At 36.9% G+C, this 19,187-nt stretch overlaps 1 protein-coding gene across 1 annotated transcript in view; it reads right to left on the bottom strand.

Annotated features, from left to right (window-relative positions):
• The window catches only part of LOC108246957 (cadherin-2), a 122,281-nt gene that overhangs the window by 9,602 nt on the left and 93,492 nt on the right, over positions 1-19,187 (bottom strand). Inside the window, exons 9-14 of the mRNA XM_017434750.3 lie at positions 17,598-17,783; positions 15,407-15,660; positions 12,253-12,395; positions 6,167-6,400; positions 4,226-4,459; positions 1,380-1,519 (exon numbers count right to left, since the gene is read on the bottom strand). Of these exons, the coding sequence (XP_017290239.1) occupies positions 1,380-1,519; positions 4,226-4,459; positions 6,167-6,400; positions 12,253-12,395; positions 15,407-15,660; positions 17,598-17,783 (1,191 nt within the window). The remainder of the gene's footprint in view (positions 1-1,379; positions 1,520-4,225; positions 4,460-6,166; positions 6,401-12,252; positions 12,396-15,406; positions 15,661-17,597; positions 17,784-19,187) is intronic.

Here is a 19,187-nt window from a genome sequence, read left to right as displayed (position 1 = left end):
ACTGATACATTCAGCAGCCTCAGCACCATCAGTATGTAACATATAGTAATATATGTGTTTGGTTAAGAAAACATAAACAAAATAAAAAAAACTATCATTAACTAATATAGAATTCCTTTGGACCTGTGTGTCATTTTTGAAAAAATAGTTGTTTTATAAGCCTGAAAAACAATAAATAACGGGCCCTCATATGGCTAGCCATTAGCCTAGCCTAGATAAAAACTTCTGCCCTTTTCTTCATACTCTGCTCTATGACTGATGTCACCAGACTATCCCTTTAATGGTACTCATTGCAATGTAAAGAAGACAGATCACAAACATAAAAGAAAGAAAGAAAGAAAATCTGCACAATATTTTTCTCAATAAGATGGTTAATGTATTCTTAAAAATTTGTGAGCAAAATTTCAGAATTGATGCCAACTACCATTTATGTTTGTTTACCTACAGAAACAGCCAAACTGACCGAAAATAGGTCAGTAATGGAGACGTCCACACAAGCACCGTTTGGGATGGAGAAGTCAAAAATCTTTGTTTATTGTTACGTATTTACACTCACGTGTTCAGTAAAGTCTGCAGATAAAAAAATAGGCTGATTCCAGATTCCACATGGTTTTTAGCAAGTGCTTTGACCTAGATTTTAGAAATGCATATCAATATAGCTGGAAAACTACTGGAGTACACTCTTTGAAACAACACCATTTGATATTGTTCAAATATCCTTTTTGATAATTGATTTTATACTTTGCAACAAGTACCAATAAATCTTCAAGTTTGCTCATTTTAACCAAACTTTGAACATTTGAAAATCAATGACCATCCCTAAATCTTCCTGCTTTACCAGTCTCTCAAAAAATACTTTTTTGTTGCTGATAATATTGTTAAGTATACTGTCATTTAGTCTGAAAGACGCTCCATCAACAAAACACAGTGAGTGGGGAGAAGATTCCTGATTGTATGACGTAACTTCCACTCTCCCTGTCCATGAGCTGCTGCAGAAAGTAAACTGTCTCTACATTGTGGTTTGGTGGGCAACTGAGGGTTAATATTTCCCCAGCTGAATTGCAGAGCAGCTTATGTTTAAGCTGAGAAGTTGTTTAGAGAAAAAAATGAACTTGTTCTCCAACAGAGATCAATTAATCCTGTTTCGAGGTCCACTTTTGTTGTTCACTTAATCTTAGCTAGAGGACAGAAGATTGAAAACTGGAAGGAAGCAGAATGTGTGTGTTTGTGTGTGTAGTTGTCTGTCATATCTGAGGATGTGTGTTTTTGAGTGGGACAGTTTTAACAGTGAGTGGAGGGTGAGGGGTTGGGTGGCAAAAATAAAAAAATGACAAGTCTTGTAATATTATTGTTCTTTATGCTGTAGTTATTGTGCATACCTGGTCCTCCTCTCCACCTCCCTCCTCATCATATTTCAGGATGTTGTCTCTGATGTCATCCTCTGGGTCAATAAGTAGTTGTTTGGCCTGACGCTCCTTATCCCTCCTCTTCATCCACATCACAAACAGCAGGACCAGAACTGCACAACAGACAGGGCAAAAGATTAAAAAAGCTAACAAAAGAAACAAATGAGACTTTGTTGAACACCAGTCTGTTTCTATATCTAATAAAATACCAGATGATGGAACAACAAAGACCAGTTTTCAAACAAATCCATAATCTTCCTATTGGATCTTAAATAGTCTTTACAAGACAGTTGATTGTGTCTTTAATGATAAAAAATACCTGGGTGCAAACTTGTATTTTCACATTTTTAATTTTATTTTTCTTTTCTACATTTGATAGACAACAAACCTTTAAGAAATTGCCTGGTAATTTTTGAAATGACGTTCTGTTTATAGTTCTCAATAGATAGTACTGTTGGGGTCTGGGAGTCTCCTCCCTTTGTTTGTTGCCTTCCTTACTCACAGGTGGTGCCTGAGCTCTGATGGCTGGGAGGTGACAGGTGTTTCTCATCTGGAGCAATCAAGGAAAGGCTTAAGAGGAGCATGCTGCCAGCAGTTCTTTGCCAGTGTGTTAACCGACGTGGTATGTGTTGTGCTCCCTCAGTCCCTGGTCTTCTCTGTAGTTTTGTTTCTCTTTGTGCTCCTCCTCAGGAATAACCTACACTCCAGTCACCTTCATCAGGAAATAACCCAAGTCATCCTGTTGGACCATAGACCCTTGAAGTCAACTTCTTATTCAGAGTTCCTTTGCTGGCAGCTCCCTGTTCAAGCCCTCCTTCTGATCGAACTCTGCTTGCCCTCTCAGCCGTTCGACCTTACCATCCTGCTGCACCACCGTCAACTTCCTGGTTACGAGCACCACCTCAAGCAGCTCACCACCTTGAAGGACTCAAGCTTCAGTTTCCACCCCTCAGACCCCACTCATCCCTCCCTGGCGGTGAGCCATCAACTTCTCTGTAAGCAATCTTGTAAAATTATTAATTCCCTTCTCTCCTTCCAGATTCCAATTTTCATTTTTTCACACAGTCAAGAATCCCTCCCAGAGTCTCCAGTACCGGACCATTTGTTCACATTATTCTTCAATAAACCTTTAAACTCTTTCTGTGCCTCCCGAGTGTGTTCTGCATGTGGGCCAAATCGATTCCTAAAACCATGACAAGTACTCTTTTCAGCCATGACATCAGTCATAGAGAACAGAGTACGAAGAAAACAGCAGAAGGCTTCGTCCAGTCTAGGCTAATGGCAAGCCAAACACGGCCCTGTTGTTTTTTTTGAGCTTATAATATAATTCATTCTTTTAAACCACAGAGGTGTGAAAGAACGATACAGTAGCTAATATTAAACCTCTACACTTTAGCAAAACGTTTGTTCAGTTTTGTTATAGTTTTCTCAGCCGAACAACGCCCGAATTGCTACGTAAATGTACGTATACAGAGTTTAGATAAACCTTGTTTATGCTGGTTCAGCATTCACACAAGTACTTATTTTCCTGTACGAATTATACAATTTAACTTCTTCTGTACACTTTGTGCTATTTTAGCCATTACTTTATATCAAAACATTCAGCAGAAGGGAGCTATATAACTTTTTTCAGTAACTTTCGTACTTTCCAAAGGATTTAAATATGTACAAATAATTTCCCCATAGAAATGCATTGAGATCTCTTCAATTAGATGGAAAAAAAACCCTTTAAAGACATGTTTGTCTTTTTAATATACACCTCTTTGCAGAGGTGAATATTAAAACTTGTACTGCAACAAGCCTGGTAGGTGGTGCTCATCCATGGTTCTGTCTGGCCACAGCACAATTAGATTTGTAAATTACTGCAGAAACACTTCACACTGCAATTATTCTTCTTCTCTTCTGTACAGACAGTGGTTTGGAAATGAGGGAGGTGGATTAAAGTTCCTCTCTGCCTCTAAGTAAGGCAATGTTATCATTGCTCCCTTCTTCAGGAATGCAACTACCTCCTGTTTCAATGCAGCTCATTACAGACAGTAAATAAACCAACTCAACTCAGACTGTTGTTGATTTATCAAGGCACATTTTTCTTTTATTCTTCATGAACCTGAGAGAAAAAAGTCAGTGTTTGTGCAAAACTTGTAAAAAGTCTGACACATACAGAATTTAGATAAATTAGATGAATCATGAAGGAATTAATGTCATGTCTTAACTGTGAGTTTTCTTTTACATATCTCAAAGGTAGGGGATATAGACATATACAAATTACATGTCTAGATATCTATGAAGGATTTCAGAGTTTTAAACTAAGATCATCTTATGTTGACAAATGACAGGGTTGTAACAGTTTTGGTCAAACTTTGAAAATACTGTGATGCATGATCTCGGGAGATACTGCAAGATGGCACAATCAGAGTATGTGTTGTGAATGCCTCTCAGATACTACCATATCAAATTATAGCTTAGTATCTGGAAAAAAATCATTAAGTTGAGCCATTTTTCGGTTGACTAATGCAGAATAGCTGTGACAGCCATCTTGAATTGGAATGACTCAAAAGGGCATCGCTTGTAAATGTACATCCAGTGATTACTATCTGAAAGTTTCATTAAACCCATCTAGTGGTTCATGAACACACACCGACACAGGGAAAAGTTTGCTTTCACCTTTCAGTGGTGGCTGATAATTACTTGAAAGCATAAAGTTTTTGACAGTATTGAAATAGATCACAATGTTATCCTCACTTATTTCAGTTTTTATTTGAATGCAGCTGTCATGTGGTGTGCCAGTTTGTGTATATGTGTGACAAAGAGAATCTCACCTAACAGTATGATAATACAGATAAGGATGGCGATAATGGCTCCGGTGCCCAGTCCAGCAGCCATAATCCTCTCCATGTCCACACAGTCTCCATGGTAATCACACTGGCACACCTTGACCCTCAGCAGGGATGTACTGGACATGGGCTGGTTTCCAGAGTCCATGATGCTGATGGGAACCTCATAGATGCCACTGGCCAGGGAGCTGATCTGCAGCCGAAGCTGAGCATAATCACCTAAATAGGTAAGAGTTCAAAGACTTAAAAATCAATAAGTAACAAACTGAAGATTTTTTTTGTAATATATAAACAAACAAAAATTTAATGTTTTTTACTAGGGCATAAAGATGCACATAAATAAATGTTTTATACATGAATGTTTGGTTTTGAATTCTAATTGGAGTGAGACATCTGATCTTCGTTATATTGTACGTGCAGAATACGTGATGTATTGAGTGCTCGCACCATAAAACAAGCTTTGACATATTTTCTCTCATAGTTTTGATCAATAAGGGAGAAAACAAGTCTTCAACTCAAATTTGTCCTACAGACTTGTGCCTTGGGAGACCTCCGTCTTTGTAAGTATTGGTGTGTTCATATGTGCATTTATATGTACATTATAATGTTGCTTTTGTTGTTTTAATTCATGTAAATACACTGGTGTGATACCTTAGTATATGTTTTGGTATATGTCTATTTTGGACTTATAGCCCCGCCCCTGGAGAAAACTCCACCAGTCGCCACTGCCTCATACATGTCCTGTACCAGTCTAAAATACTTCTCTGCCACTCCAGATTTCCTCATACAACACCACAACTCCTCCCTTGGCACCCTGTCATATGCTTTTCCTAAATCCACGAAAAGACAAATAAGTTCTTTCTGACCCTCTCTGTACTTCTCCATCAGCATCCTCAAAGCAAAGATGGCCTCTGTGGGGCTCTCTCTTAGCATAAAACCATACTGCTGCTCACAAATAGTCACCTCTTGTCCAGCTTGTACAATCCTCTCCAATATCTTCATTGTGTGGCTCATCAACTTAATTCCCCAGTAGTTGTTACAACTGTTACACTGTTCTTAAAAATGGGCATTAGCACACTTCTCCTCCTCAGGCATTCTCACTTTTAAAAAATGCCATTAAATATTCAACTCAGAAATTTCACTGCCATCTCTCCTAGGCATTTCCATACCTCCACTGGTATGTCATCAGGTCCAACTGCCTTCCCCTTCTTCATCCTCTTCAAAGCTTTCCAAACTTCATCCTCACTAATCTTTTCCACTTCCTGGTCCACTGTTTCTATGGCCTCAACTCTTCTTTCCTTTTCATTCTCTTCATTTATTAGCTCCTCAAAGTACTCCTTCCATCTTCCCATCACACTCTCCTCACTTGTTAGATCATTACCATTTCTATCTTTAACAAGCCTAACATAAAATTTCCCACTGAAATACATTTAGATCTCTTCAGATCTTTCCAAAACATGGTCTTTTAAATCTGCTTTAGTGTACATGGTGTATTTTTGTCTACCATTCTACTTTTAGCTTTTAGGTCCTGTTTTACTACTTTCAGCTAACACTGAGTTACTTTTAGTGTTTAGTTATCGTTTTGCTACTTTACAATAACTTTTAGATTCTATTTAGCTATTTTGAGCTTTTAGCTACCATTCTGCTCTTTTCAAATTTGAGCTAGTTTTCTAATTGTAGCTACTGTTTTGCTGATTTCAGTTTAAGCATGTGTTGTGCTTCTTTTAATACATTCCTTTAACACATACAATATATACCACAAAAACGCAAAACGACAAAATTTGTGACTGAAGCTTTGAAGATCTGATCCATCATGATCTTCTCCTAACATGAAGCAGTTGCAGTCCAGCAATGAGCTGAGTATTTCTGGTCATCTCAGCAAAACACAACAGAAACTTGACAATCTCAGAAATGTTTCATACGAACCACTGAGGCGACTGAGGGTCCAGTTACGCCGGACATCGGATGGATTTTTGACCAACTCAAATGCAAAGGGTCCAGCATTTGGGTTCAGGTCTGGGTCACTGGCTGTGATGTTTAAGGTGCTGCCCTCAGGCTTCTCACACATTTCCACTTCAGGAGGAAACACATGAGGCGCGTTGTCATTTATGTCCAGCAGGTACATTTGAAGGGTTCCTGTCCCGCTGGCAGGGGGCTCGCCTGAATACCAGTACACAAAAGAATGAAAGATTTTTTACTTGATCATATTTGTCAACAAGAAATATGAAATTATACAGAATTAAAACCATTTAAAGAAAAAAAAAAGACTTACTGATTTCATTTTTTTTTGTCAACATAGCAAATTTTGAAATGACAAAAAATAATTAAAGTAAATGTCGACAGTTGTGTTTAAAGAAATATTTTGGACATTCTGAAGTGATGTTTTGTGGGAAAGTTGAACACATTGAAGATGGCTGCCACAGCTAATACACTTTAGCCTACACAAAATGACTATAACTTATTCAATTTCACAGACTGCAGCTTGAGCTGAGAGTCATCCCTAACTTTTACTCCAAGCACTAACTGATTGCACAATATATGTTTTGAAAGATTTGTCTTTAACTATTGCAATCAAATCTGTCTCTCTGTTAGTAAAATATTTTCGAAACCATTGGATATATCTTAATGAAACAATAAGAAAGTCATCATTGGATGTGCACATACAACTGATTAACTTTTGGAATCATACCTATAAAGGACGGCCGCCAAAGGCAAGTGACTTGGAAACACAAAAATGGATATAAATCAGCTATTTATAGATATATTGAGGTAAAATTTTCAAAGTGTGATTGTAGCTGAGTCATTTACAACACACACTCTGAGCGCACGAAATAACTGTTTAAAACTTTGTCACTAACTCTTCATGTCAACTCTGTTTATTTGTTAGCAAAATAGTCAATGAATAGATTTTATGGTCCATCCAGAGAACAGATCTTAATGAAACTTGCAGAAAGTATTGCATGTACTGCACCTCTACAATTGATTAATTTTAGGGACCACCCCAATTCAAGATGGATGACACAACATTAGCCAACACAAAAATGGCTATATCTTAGTCAGTTTTATAGATATTGAAGTAAGATTTCGTGTAGTAGTAGCTGAATGTAATCCTCAACACATAAACCATGAAATAAGATATCTCGCAAGATCTCATATGTAATCTATGACTGCTGAACAACTGTAGCTGTAATGATCTTTTGCACAAGTATGAGCATATGTTGCAGTGCCAAAACAGGGTTTGAATCAATGAATATTAAATGACAAGAGCAGAGAGTACGCTCAGTTAGCAGGGAGTGCCAAGCACAGTGGGCTCTCTGTATAAGGGGGCACAGGGTCAACTTAATGGACTGAGCTTCTACTGAATTACATTTGTCTTCAAATATTTTCCACTTTGAACAGAGAATCCTCTTGTCTCTGGCCCAACTGTAATCAGAACAAGGAAAAGAGTTTGGGCAAAAACAACCTTATAGACAGGAAATGGACGGGAAAACATCTCATTGACAGGGCTGTGTAATTCTGCAAAAAGCCAATTGGCTGTTTTAAGACAAGACACATCACCTCCACAAGACAATGGTGAACACATTTGTTCTGTTGAAAGGGACAGGAGTGACACTAAAAGTCCCAAAAATTTCCCAAATCAGCAGAGGTTTGTCATTCTCCTGGACATTAAGTTAGAGTTAGTTTTTTTTTATTTTGGAGTCTAAGAACAGATGAAAGATTTATCTAAAAACATGCATGTTAGGCTACTTTCAGGCCCAGGCCTCCCTTGAAAAAGAGATCTGTGATCTCAATGGGACTTGCCTGATTAAATAAAGGTTAATAAATAAATAAAATTTTGTAATACCCATGTGTCACTTTTCAAATCAAATCAATTTCCTTTATATAGCACATTTATAAACAACTGTTGTTGGTTAAAGTGTCGCACACATAATAAATAGTAAAAAAAACAATACCAAACAAAAGAGACCATGGAAAAACGAAACATAAAAACAATTACAAATATGATAAGACATAAAATAAAACCACTAAAATGAAGCATAAATGTCAACTCTCATGCAGTATTAAAAGCGAGTGAGTACAAATGTGTTTTAAAATGGGACTTAGAAATACCAGGAGTTGAAGTTTGTATAATATAAAGGGGCAGCTAGTTTTACAGTTTAGATGCCACAACTGAAAAAGCCTGATCACCTCTGTGGACTGGCCTGGACCTCGGGACAACTAAAAACAAGTGATTATTAGATCTGGAAAGCACATGAGGCTGCAAGGGGTCAGACATAAAAAAAAAAAAAAAGAGTATCTGTCCATTCAGTCTTTTAGGTCAGAAATAAAACTTTAAAATCTATTCTAAAACAAACAGGGAACCAGTGAAAGGAAAGGGAGCACTAGGAAGATATGTTCTCCCAAACAACTCTAGGCTGTCCAGATCTGTAGAAGCACTGCGGGTTCCACTGGGACCAAAAATAATAACTTCAGTTTTATTATCATTGAAATTTAGGAAGTTTGAATCCATCCAAGGTTTTACCTCAGTGAGACAATCAAACAGTGGTTTTAGTGAAAAAGAATGTTTGTGCTTCAGTTGTACTACTGTACAGCTACAGTCAGTCTCCTGAATCTGTAGCTAATAAAACTTGAAAACTTTGAAAGTGCAGTGACGTTTGTGTGATGCTTTAAAACTGGATTATGTTGTGTGTATTTAAAAAGGACTGTGGCTGCATAAAAATATCCTTTCTAAAACTTGATAAAAAAACTTATGTGTATCTGCTTTGTGTTTCTGTACAAACTATACAAGGCTGTCAAAACATTGCCTCCTTACAGATCTGATACTAGCATACTTATCATGACCTCTAACAACACCAGGTTAATTTATTGGTCATGTTGGCAATCTCTGTAGCATGAACACAACTTTGAAATGTCTTGTATGCTTCACATATATGCTGCAATAACAAATTACATAACAATAGCATAACACAATTGACTGCTACGCTATGCTAACACTCAGGTCATGTGGCTGCTGTTGTGTACATGCAGCTGAAATCAGATATCCACTGTATAAAAAACACAATTATTTTGTTCTCACTGTCTCATTAAATCAGTCTAAATTTTCCCCGTTTTAGGTCAGTTAGGATTTCCAAAATTATTTTTTTATTACTTCCTTTAAAGTCACAAGTTTACATCAATCTTCAGAGTATTTGGTAGTGTTGCCTTTAAACTGTCTGATTGGGGTCAAACGTTTTGCGTTTCTTTCCACAAACTTCCCACAATAGTTTGCTGAAATTTTGTCCCATTCCTCCTGACAGAATGAGTGGAACTGAGTCAGGTTTGTAGGCCGCCTTGCTCATAGACACTTTTTTAGCTCTGCCCACAACTTTTTGACAAGATTGAGATTAGGACTGTGATGGCCACTCCAAAACACTGATTTTGTTGTCCTTTAGCCACTTTGTAACAAATTTAGCAGAATGCTTAGGGTCTTTTTCCATCTGGAAGACCTGTTTAACTTCCTGACTGATGTATTGAGATGTTGCTTCAATATTTTTACATAATCTTCTTTCCTCATGAAGTCATCTATTTTATGAAGTGCAGCAACACCCCACAACATGATACTGCTACCTCTGTACTTCAGACTTGGGATGGTGTTCTCAGACCTGCAAGTCTCCCCTTTTTCCCTGTAGTTGTAACAATGGTCATGAACAGTTCAATTTTAGTTCCATCCGACCCCAGGACAATTCTCCAATGTTAGTCTTTGTCCCTGTGTGCATTTACAAACTGTAATCTGTTTTTTTATGTTGCTTTAGGAGTAATGGTCAATGGTAAATGGACTATACTTGTATAGCACCTTTCTGCCAACCAAGCCACTCAAAGTGCTTTACAACACAATCAGCCCTCATCTTATCATCCACACACACATTCATACAGGACTCTACTACATCTCTACAAAGATAATCTGAATAAATTATTTTTGTAGAGTCTTAGCAGTTCTTTAAACTCCATTCATACACCGATGGGGCACATCTGAGGCAATCAGGGATTCAGTGTCTTCTCCAGGGACACCTTGACTGTATACTGGTAGAATCAAACCTCTGACTCTCTTGCCGGAGGACAACTGCTCTAACCACAGATGCCTCCTCATATAACTTTTTGAACAGTTGAATGTGGAAACTTTAGGCATCTGCAAACTGTACCCAAGGAAGCACTATGTTTGAGGTGTGCCTTAAAATGCATCCAGAGGTGTGTCTCCAATTAATGCAAATGTGGTTAGCTAGCCTATCAAAAGTTGCCAAAGACATGATTTCATCATCTGGGCTTTTTCAAACTGTTTAAAGGCATAGTAATCTTAGTGTATGTAAACCTATAAATGTGAAGGAAAGAATAACAAATTCTGTAAAAAAATCTCTCATTATTTGGGCATTTAACACATAGAATCATCTAGTTTCCACTGTATTGTGTTGTTTGAAAACACTGTATGTGGTGTAAGCGTATCAACAACATCTACACCACACATGGGTGACTGTTAGCCATTTCCACATCTGTGGGATGTCAATGAAAAATCCGAAATCAACTATACAATAAATTATTCATAACCCTGATCAGCTTTTGCAGTGCTTTTTCTTTGAAGGCAAGTAGTGCTTCCTCTAGCATGGGAGTCTCTTACCCTAATCTTAACACAAACTACAAAAAGGCATTTTTAAACCAAGATTTACATCCAGGAATAAAGCAGTCAAGACTACTTTTGTGAAATTACACAAAACAGAAAAACAAATAAATAAAAGCAAGCTGTTTTCTGATAAGGAGTGACCCAAGTAAAAAAGAACCAAGAAGAGAAGAACTTTCCACACACAAGAAAGCAGCGAACAAAGATACAAATCCTCTCACTGTCAATCATCTGCAGCTGTCCTTCATCTACCTCGGGTATGAAACATGAGGTCAGTGCACGTTAAAAAGCCAGACAAGAATTATTTACATTACGTCTATAATGTTGAAATTCTCAGTATGACTGGTTCAGATTTTTATTGTACAGTTGTCTCCTCTTAGCAGCTAATTTTAAATTATATATTTGGCAAAATTTAGTACAGCCTATTGGTCTAGCCTCTGCAACAGAAGCTACACCAATAGCCTCTGGTGTTTTGTTGGGACAAATAGTTGTTCACCTCGGGCCTACAAGATGACATACTGTGTCCGGTTACTAGGCCAATATTTTCTGCTTGTCATTCACTTCACAAAAATGTACCTGAAAGAAACTGATGTGTAAGTTGCAGATCAAATTATTACATCACTGCAACATAGCATAGGTCATGCTAACACTTTAGTACACTGAAACTTTCCCATCCTTTTTACCCAATACATATACAAAATTTTGGAACATATGTAAAACATGAACTTCATTTCTTCATGTTCTGACTTGCATAAAAAGAATGTCTAAGTACACCAGCATGTGTGCCAAAAAAACAAGCGGTGTGACTGTAGCTGCGGTCTCTTTGCGTCAGAATGGGTAACCTTGTGTGTTGTATGATGGACACTTACGTCAATCAGTTGCAGAAACACATTTCAGACAAACTAGCTGAAGCTCTAGAGACAGTATTATGGTCATGGAATATTTTATCATCAGAAAACGAGGAGTGGTGAGTCCAAAGGTGCATTTCAATGCAACTAACATCAATAAAGCAGATATTAGCTTCTGCTTTGCTAATTATAGGGTTTATCTACTATTTTGCTACATTTAGCTTTTAGCTATGGTTTTGGTAATTTTAGCTATTAGCTACTATTTGCTCATTTTAGCTTTTAGGTACATTTTCTTGATTTGAGGTTAATTTAAGCTTTTAGCTACTATTTTGTCAATTTTAATTCATTTTAACTATTTCTCTCATTTTAGTTTTAGCAACAATGTTGCTGATTTTCTGTTCTGCTTGGTTTACTTTACAATTCAGTTAAGAAATCATTTGTTAACAAATTTCAGCAAAGTTATTTAGCACCCAGCAGTCATACCTCATTTTCACCACCACACACACAAATCTCACCGTTATCTGAAGCCATGAAGGTAACATTATAAAGGTTGTTTTTCATATAGGGGGACTCTCGATCGAGCATGGCAATGGTGGTAATCCGTCCGTTAACTGGGTCAATCTTAAGCCAGTTGGCAGGGTCGTATATTTTGGAGTACCTAGGATCAGAGAGAGAGAGAGGCAGCATGAGGAGCATCCACATAGAACCTTCTTTATCTGCTTTACTGGCAACGAGCCAAGCAGCAACTGCAGGACACCTCTGAGACAGCAACAAATCCTTCATTCAGTTTTGCTGGAAGAGAGTTAGCTTTCAACACACTTCAAATTGATATGCAACATATTTTTCTGTTAAAATCAATGTTTTCATCACTGCTGCCACAAGGTGAAGGCAAATGATAATGTTTTTGCCCAAGTCTGTGTGTGTTTTCATGTGTTAATTACAAAAATATCTCATGAACCACTGAACAAATTTTATTGAAACTTGTAGAAAATAATCACTGGATGTATATCTACAGCTAATTAACTTTAGCCAACACAACAATGACTATAGCCCAGTCATATTTTGCAGATATTGAGCTAAAATTTGTGATGAGGTAGTAGCTGAGAGTCATTCCCGACACAGAGTCTGAGCATTACAGTATCATTTTTCTTATAATTATTGTTTAAAAAACAGAATGCTTTTGTGGTTTAAACAGGACACAGCAAAGACAAACATTGACATCATCTTTATTGAGCACAGAACATTGTCTAATTTAGCTTGTGTTTAATCAATTAAATGATTAAACAACACAGTTATGCAGTTATGAACAAATGTGAAGCAGCAGCAACAAAAAGAAAAGCAGAAAGCAGAATGCTCTGCGGGCCCACTCTACAGTGCACTTCATGTGTTTGAGCACGAGTGTGCATGTTTCTGTGAACACCAGTCCACCATTGGCTGTTGCTAGGCTACAAAGACCTCAGCACTACATTTAGAAACCAATGGTGGGGTCTAAAAGGAAGAAGGATGGAGACAAAAAGCAGCAGTCCTGCAGGCTCTTCTTGATAGTGAGCTGTTAACTTCATGGAGCAGGAAGTGGAAACGTCTTTTTCTCCAGCTGAGATTTTAATCATTAAATATTATATCATTTAATCATCAGAGAGCTCAAACAGTAAGCAATAAATATCATCCATCCATCCATCCATCCATCCATCCATCCATCCATCCATCCATCCATCCATCCATCCATCCATCCATCCATCCATCCATCCAGGCTGGGGTTCGTAACCTATTTTTCAATGCATCACGATGTTGACATGAACAAATCTGAATTCATTTAAAAGCGTCAAAAATGTATTATTATTTAATGTTCTGCACTGTTCTGTAAAAGCTTGAACTCTGAGGTGAGGAAGTGCAATGCTTGGACCATTTGTGGCATGCATACAACAAACACGCAACGTACAAGCAGCTCCTTCTTCATTGGAAGTCACAAACACTCAGAATTCAGTGAGAGTGCAACAGAAAATTTACCTATTTTCTCACAACTGGCTGCCAACTAGTCTCCACCAGTTGCAGCCCAGTGAGATACCACTTTATGTTGCACCTTTGAAGTCACAATAGAACATGATCGTCCTTTGTCAAAGATACTAACAGCCCTCCCCAAACTCTACAACAGGACCAGAAACAAAGTTGTGGAAACACTGAATATAGCAGGCCAGATAACTTGGATAGATATGATCCATGGACATCCACTGCCACAGAAGCTTCTGTCATTGTAATCAGCATTTTGACTCCTTTTTCATTCATTTAGTACCAAATTTCAATTTGAATGAAAACTGTTTTATGCTGCTGTGTAGGGCAAAATATTTTTGTTTTTTTTACACCTGAGAAATTCTCTGGTCAGGATTTTGTTTGAAGTGTGATTATTGATGAATCAGTAATCATTTTATAATCACATTGCAGTCCTCCGAATTACAACTAAATCATAAGGTCCTTAAAGAATCCCACCCCAGCCATCCATACACTTATACATGAGATAAAAAGCAGAGGAGAAAGTGTAAAGTACTAAGATTATTAGCTATAATATCTGATGGCTCTGGGAAGGAATGGCTTTCAGCGGCACTCTTTCAGTAGCACAGCTCCTTCTTGTGCTGAAGAAGCTGCTCAGGGACTAACTAACTATCCATCCATCCCCCCACCCCAATCAGCCGATGATTATTCAAAAATACTCTAAATAAAAAACCTTAACAATAAAATTTCAATCTACACAGAAGCCCAGCAAACACAATGAAACTCAATATTATCACATGAGTCTGTTTCTCCTGCATATTTTTAAAAAGAACATCAACGTGTTTCAGTCTTTTCCAAAAATCAACAACATGAGCAGGTATTTGTCAGATGTATTGAGTCTCTTTATTGAAAAGACCTGATGTCATTTTATCACAGTATTAAGGCCTTAATGTTTTATCTTTATTCATGCTGTTTTTGAAACTAATTTTTCCGTTTTTGGATAATCGTCATGTTTTCATTTTGAAATTTCAAGTGGCTTACATGACTGCAGGGTAATGTTTCAACAAATAATGGTGCTACTCAAGTTACCTGGAAACAGCAGTTAATCATGTTACAGCAACAATAAAATAAACTCAAACTTGTCGGCTGTTTGAGTTTCAAGGCACTGATTTTTTTTTAACTCTCATTGTAATTCAAACAGCATCTCTTTTTATTTGAAGCAGCTTTTTTTTCATTCAGTAGAAGTAGAAGTACAGATTTGATTAATTACTTAAAAAGTACACAATTCTCTAAGTTAATACTCAATTACAATAACCTGAGTACATGTAATTTGTGACTTTCCACTTAAGTACAGCAGAATGTTGTAGTACTGTAATCCTGTTGGATGTGAAGTAAAGCAAATATTTCATGAAGTTGACTCAATTCATTTAACTCAAATAACAAAAAAACACTGAGATTTAAAAAAAACACATTCATTAAAACACAACAAAAGAAACTTTTTGAGGTTGCTGAATAATACACTTTTTGGTATAAATGAATAATACAGTCCAGTATGTTGAATGTACACACTTGGTATTTACCTGGTATGTACTGGCTGTATCATGTATTGCTACCCTCATTTTAAGACCAGTTTTAAAAAACTTTAGTGTTTACAAACTAAATGAGCATTTTATGGTTTCTTACCGAACAGTTTGTCTCATGAAGCGGTCCGGGTCTTGAGCAGTGAAGGTGACGAGGTATGAGTCAGCAGACAGACCTTCCTCCAGTTTAATAAGTTTGGGGTTCGAGCTGAACTCTGGACTCTCGTTGACGTCCAGGATTCGTATGGAGACCATTGCTGTGGACTGGCGAGGCAGATGGATGCCTTGGGCCAGAGGAACCTCATTTTCTGCCTCCACGGTCAGCATGAAAGAACGGGTCAGCTCAAAATCTACAGGCTGGACAGAAGAAAGGGTAGCAGGTTGAGAGTGTTGAGGTTGCAACAGGAAATTCAAGTACTGCAATTAACCCAACATCTTTGGCTTTACTCTCAATAACATCCTGGTTTTATCTGTAAGGTAAACTTGACTGTAAAGCTGTTTTGCACGTCCTGCAGTGTAATCATGAAACATAAACACATCGACAAACACTTTGTGTCGGCACAATCCAGAAATAGTAATTAATGTCAGTTTATAAGCCATCAAATTTCTCAAATAAAGCACCTTTTGAGAATGTCAATGTTTGTTGATAATTGTCTTACAAAACTAGTAAGTATTTTTGGTTTACATATTAAAAGTTATGTTTTTTATTGATTTTGGTAAAAAAAAAAAAATCGCAACTTTTAGGAACTACTAACAACTAACTAGACATTCATGACCATTTCTGGATTGTGCAGACACAAAGTGTTTGTCGATGCGTTTATGTTTCATGATTACACTGCAGGATGTGCAAAGCCGTGCAAAACAGCCCCCCCCACCCACACACACACACACACACACACACACACACACTCCTGCAGCTGGGGAGGAAACTGGTTTGCGACCGCAGTGAAGTTAGTTTTAAGTTGGATATTCGCGCTCCATGGAGTTAGTGGCGTCCAGCTCACGGCTGCCCCGAAACAGGAGCGCTAATGTTTGCCAGCCGTTCTCTGCAGCCCCCTTCTCTCACGCGCGGTGGTTCACTTAGGGACGGCTGGCCGAAATTAGCGTTCCTGTTTAACATATTAAAACAGGGACGAAGAATTGGAAAATGAAAATTGGAAAAGTGTATGTGATAAATAAGAAAATAAGGAAATACTAAATGAATAAGAGGAATTGGAAAATGGGAAGATAATCAAATTATCAATAAAAAGGTTAATGAAAAATAGGTAAAGTAAAATTGGGAAAATGAATATATGGGTTAATGAAAAATGGATTAATGAAAAATAGGAAAAGTAAAATTGGGAAAATGAATAAAGGGATAAATGAAAAATAAATAAATGTTTTTGTTTTTTTTTACTCATTTATTGATTTATTTTACTCATTAATTTAGTTATTTGACCCATTTTTTAATTTATTTACCCTTTTTTCTTTTATTTTAATTTTGCCCAAAATGGCTCTCCATATGTTTTGGGGGTTAATGTTTTTGTAGAACATTGCATTAGAAAACAGCAAATATTCCTCGCCTTTGTTTACAACTAAATTTGGCAATAAATTACGATCAGTTTTGGAAATTCTCCTGTTAGAGTTAGCAATATCTCTAGAGACTTTATTCACTTTACTCTCCATGTATACACATGCAATTATTGTTGTCATTAACCTTTGTTATTCTTTGTTTTTCTTTCTATAGAAGCTACACCTGGACCACTCATTCTCTTTCCTGTCCTCTCAAACCCTAGCCGGTCAGAGCAGATGGCTGCTCATCTTGAGCCTGGTTCTGCTGAAGGTTTCTTCCTGTTAAAAGAGTTGTTCTTTTTCCACTCTTTCAAATGTGCTGCTCAAGATGGGGAATTAGGCCAAAATAAAGATTCAACACAATCTGCTAGCTTCCTTACATAGATAACTTTTACTAATTGGATTTTTATAATGTACTGTATGTGAATGGATTGTATTAGACAGAATAGACTGTGATTAGATTAGAATTTGGATTTGTTTTGAACTGAATTTGTATTTGTTATTTTTGCTGTACAGAGCCCTAAGATTACTTTTCTTGTGAATTGGTGTTTTATAAAAAAAATAAGTTGAACTGTCTTTTCAGAAATCATTAGATTCTCAGACTGACAAGTTATGTTTTTAAAGTTCATTCTACATGCAGCAGAAAGACTATTAAAGAATTTAATCTGTAGTCAAATCCATCTGCCTGTCATGACACTTTTTTTTTCTCTCTGTGTTTATGTGTTGTGGAAATCCAAGCCCACCTTCACCACAGTAAGTAAACCCTCGTTGGTGGTGGGATCAGTAGGGATGGAGAAGCGTCCTGTAGGGTCTCCAGCAATGATGCGGTAGACGGCGCTCCAGGCTGATGTGTAGGGTTGGTCTTTGTCTGTCACAGTCAAGTTGGCAACAATCACATTTACCCTGTTCTCATGAACTTCCCCGAAGAACTAAAAAATAAACAAACCAAAAAACCTCCATGTTACCACCACATAAATGTATTAACAAACTAAACTCTATTTGGAAACCTGGAAACTGAAGCTGGAGTTATTACAGCATTCCCACAGGATGGTCATAGTACAGTTTTTATGTCCTGCCTCTCCATGTAAACAAATGGGACTTTGCTTTTGGTAAAAAAGCAAATTATAGCCCAGAATTTTTTTTCAGGTGCTGACTGTTGCTGTTGTATGGCCATATATTGATTTTTCTCACAAGTGATGCTGCAATTAGTTATTTTATTCTTAAAAGAAACACCATGTACCATTATGATTAAATGTAGGAGAGTGGGTGAGGCTTAAAGCCCCACATCTCTAGTGCGAAGATGCTGGTTCCAAAAATACAACATACAACAAGGCAGCTTCTCTGACCAGGGTGCTGCTGGCTTCAAGTCCCAACAACCAAAGAAGATGGGGACATTTGGTCTAGTATGATAATACATGTCTATAATTATCACAAATTTACTCTTAAGACTAACTGTAAAGGCAGCAAGATATTCATGTTAAATGACTGTTTGTCAAATGACAGAGTCAATCAGTTTCCTCCACCAACACCTGTTCAACTTATTGAACAGGTGTTGGTGGAAGAATCTAATTCCCTCAGAGATTTTCAGGAGTGATTGTGAGCAGCTTTTAACTTGTATACCATCTCCCCTTGGCCAATATAAGCTCTAAGAGTTTCAGTATCAGTTAGAGGATCTTATCAAATCTGTTTTATTTTTTCCTATCTTCTCACCCCCCCCACCCCCACCATTTCATTTCAATTTAAAAATTTTCAACAAACCAATAACAAAATACTTAATTGAATAAAGTTTGACAAAATTTTGCAAAAAAAACCCTGCAAAAAGTGTTTCAGTTCAACAAAACATTCAAAGATTTAGTAAGTTAATATTTTAAATAAAAAACATTACAATCTTTTTGTAAAAAAATGTTTTATATGAGAACAAAGTTTGCTTAACATATGATTAAAAAAATCACACTGATTTAAACTCTTACATGAAATATAGTGTAAAACTACTACATTGTATTGCAACTGTGTTTTATTTGACTCACTCAGTCTCTCCCATATTTGTTGTTTTGTTGACAACTTTTTTTTTTTAACTAGAAGTCCAGCATTGAGCTCCTCCTTAGTTTACAACATGACTGTGCCTATAAAACATGTTCTTGTGACTTTGATTCTCAATAATATAAGTAGGCAGGATGTTACGTCTACAGGTGCTGGTCATAAAATTAGAATATCATGAAAAAGTAGATTGATTTCAGTAATTCCATTTAAAAAGTGAAACTTGTATATTATATTCATACATTACATACAAACTCATATATTTCAAATGTTTATTTCGTTTAATTTTGATGATT

Source organism: Kryptolebias marmoratus, linkage group LG18, assembly GCF_001649575.2.
Source record: "Kryptolebias marmoratus isolate JLee-2015 linkage group LG18, ASM164957v2, whole genome shotgun sequence".
Taxonomy (NCBI): domain Eukaryota; kingdom Metazoa; phylum Chordata; class Actinopteri; order Cyprinodontiformes; family Rivulidae; genus Kryptolebias; species Kryptolebias marmoratus.
Note: the sequence above shows the minus strand (reverse complement) of the source record. Positions and strands in the feature narration are given on the sequence as shown.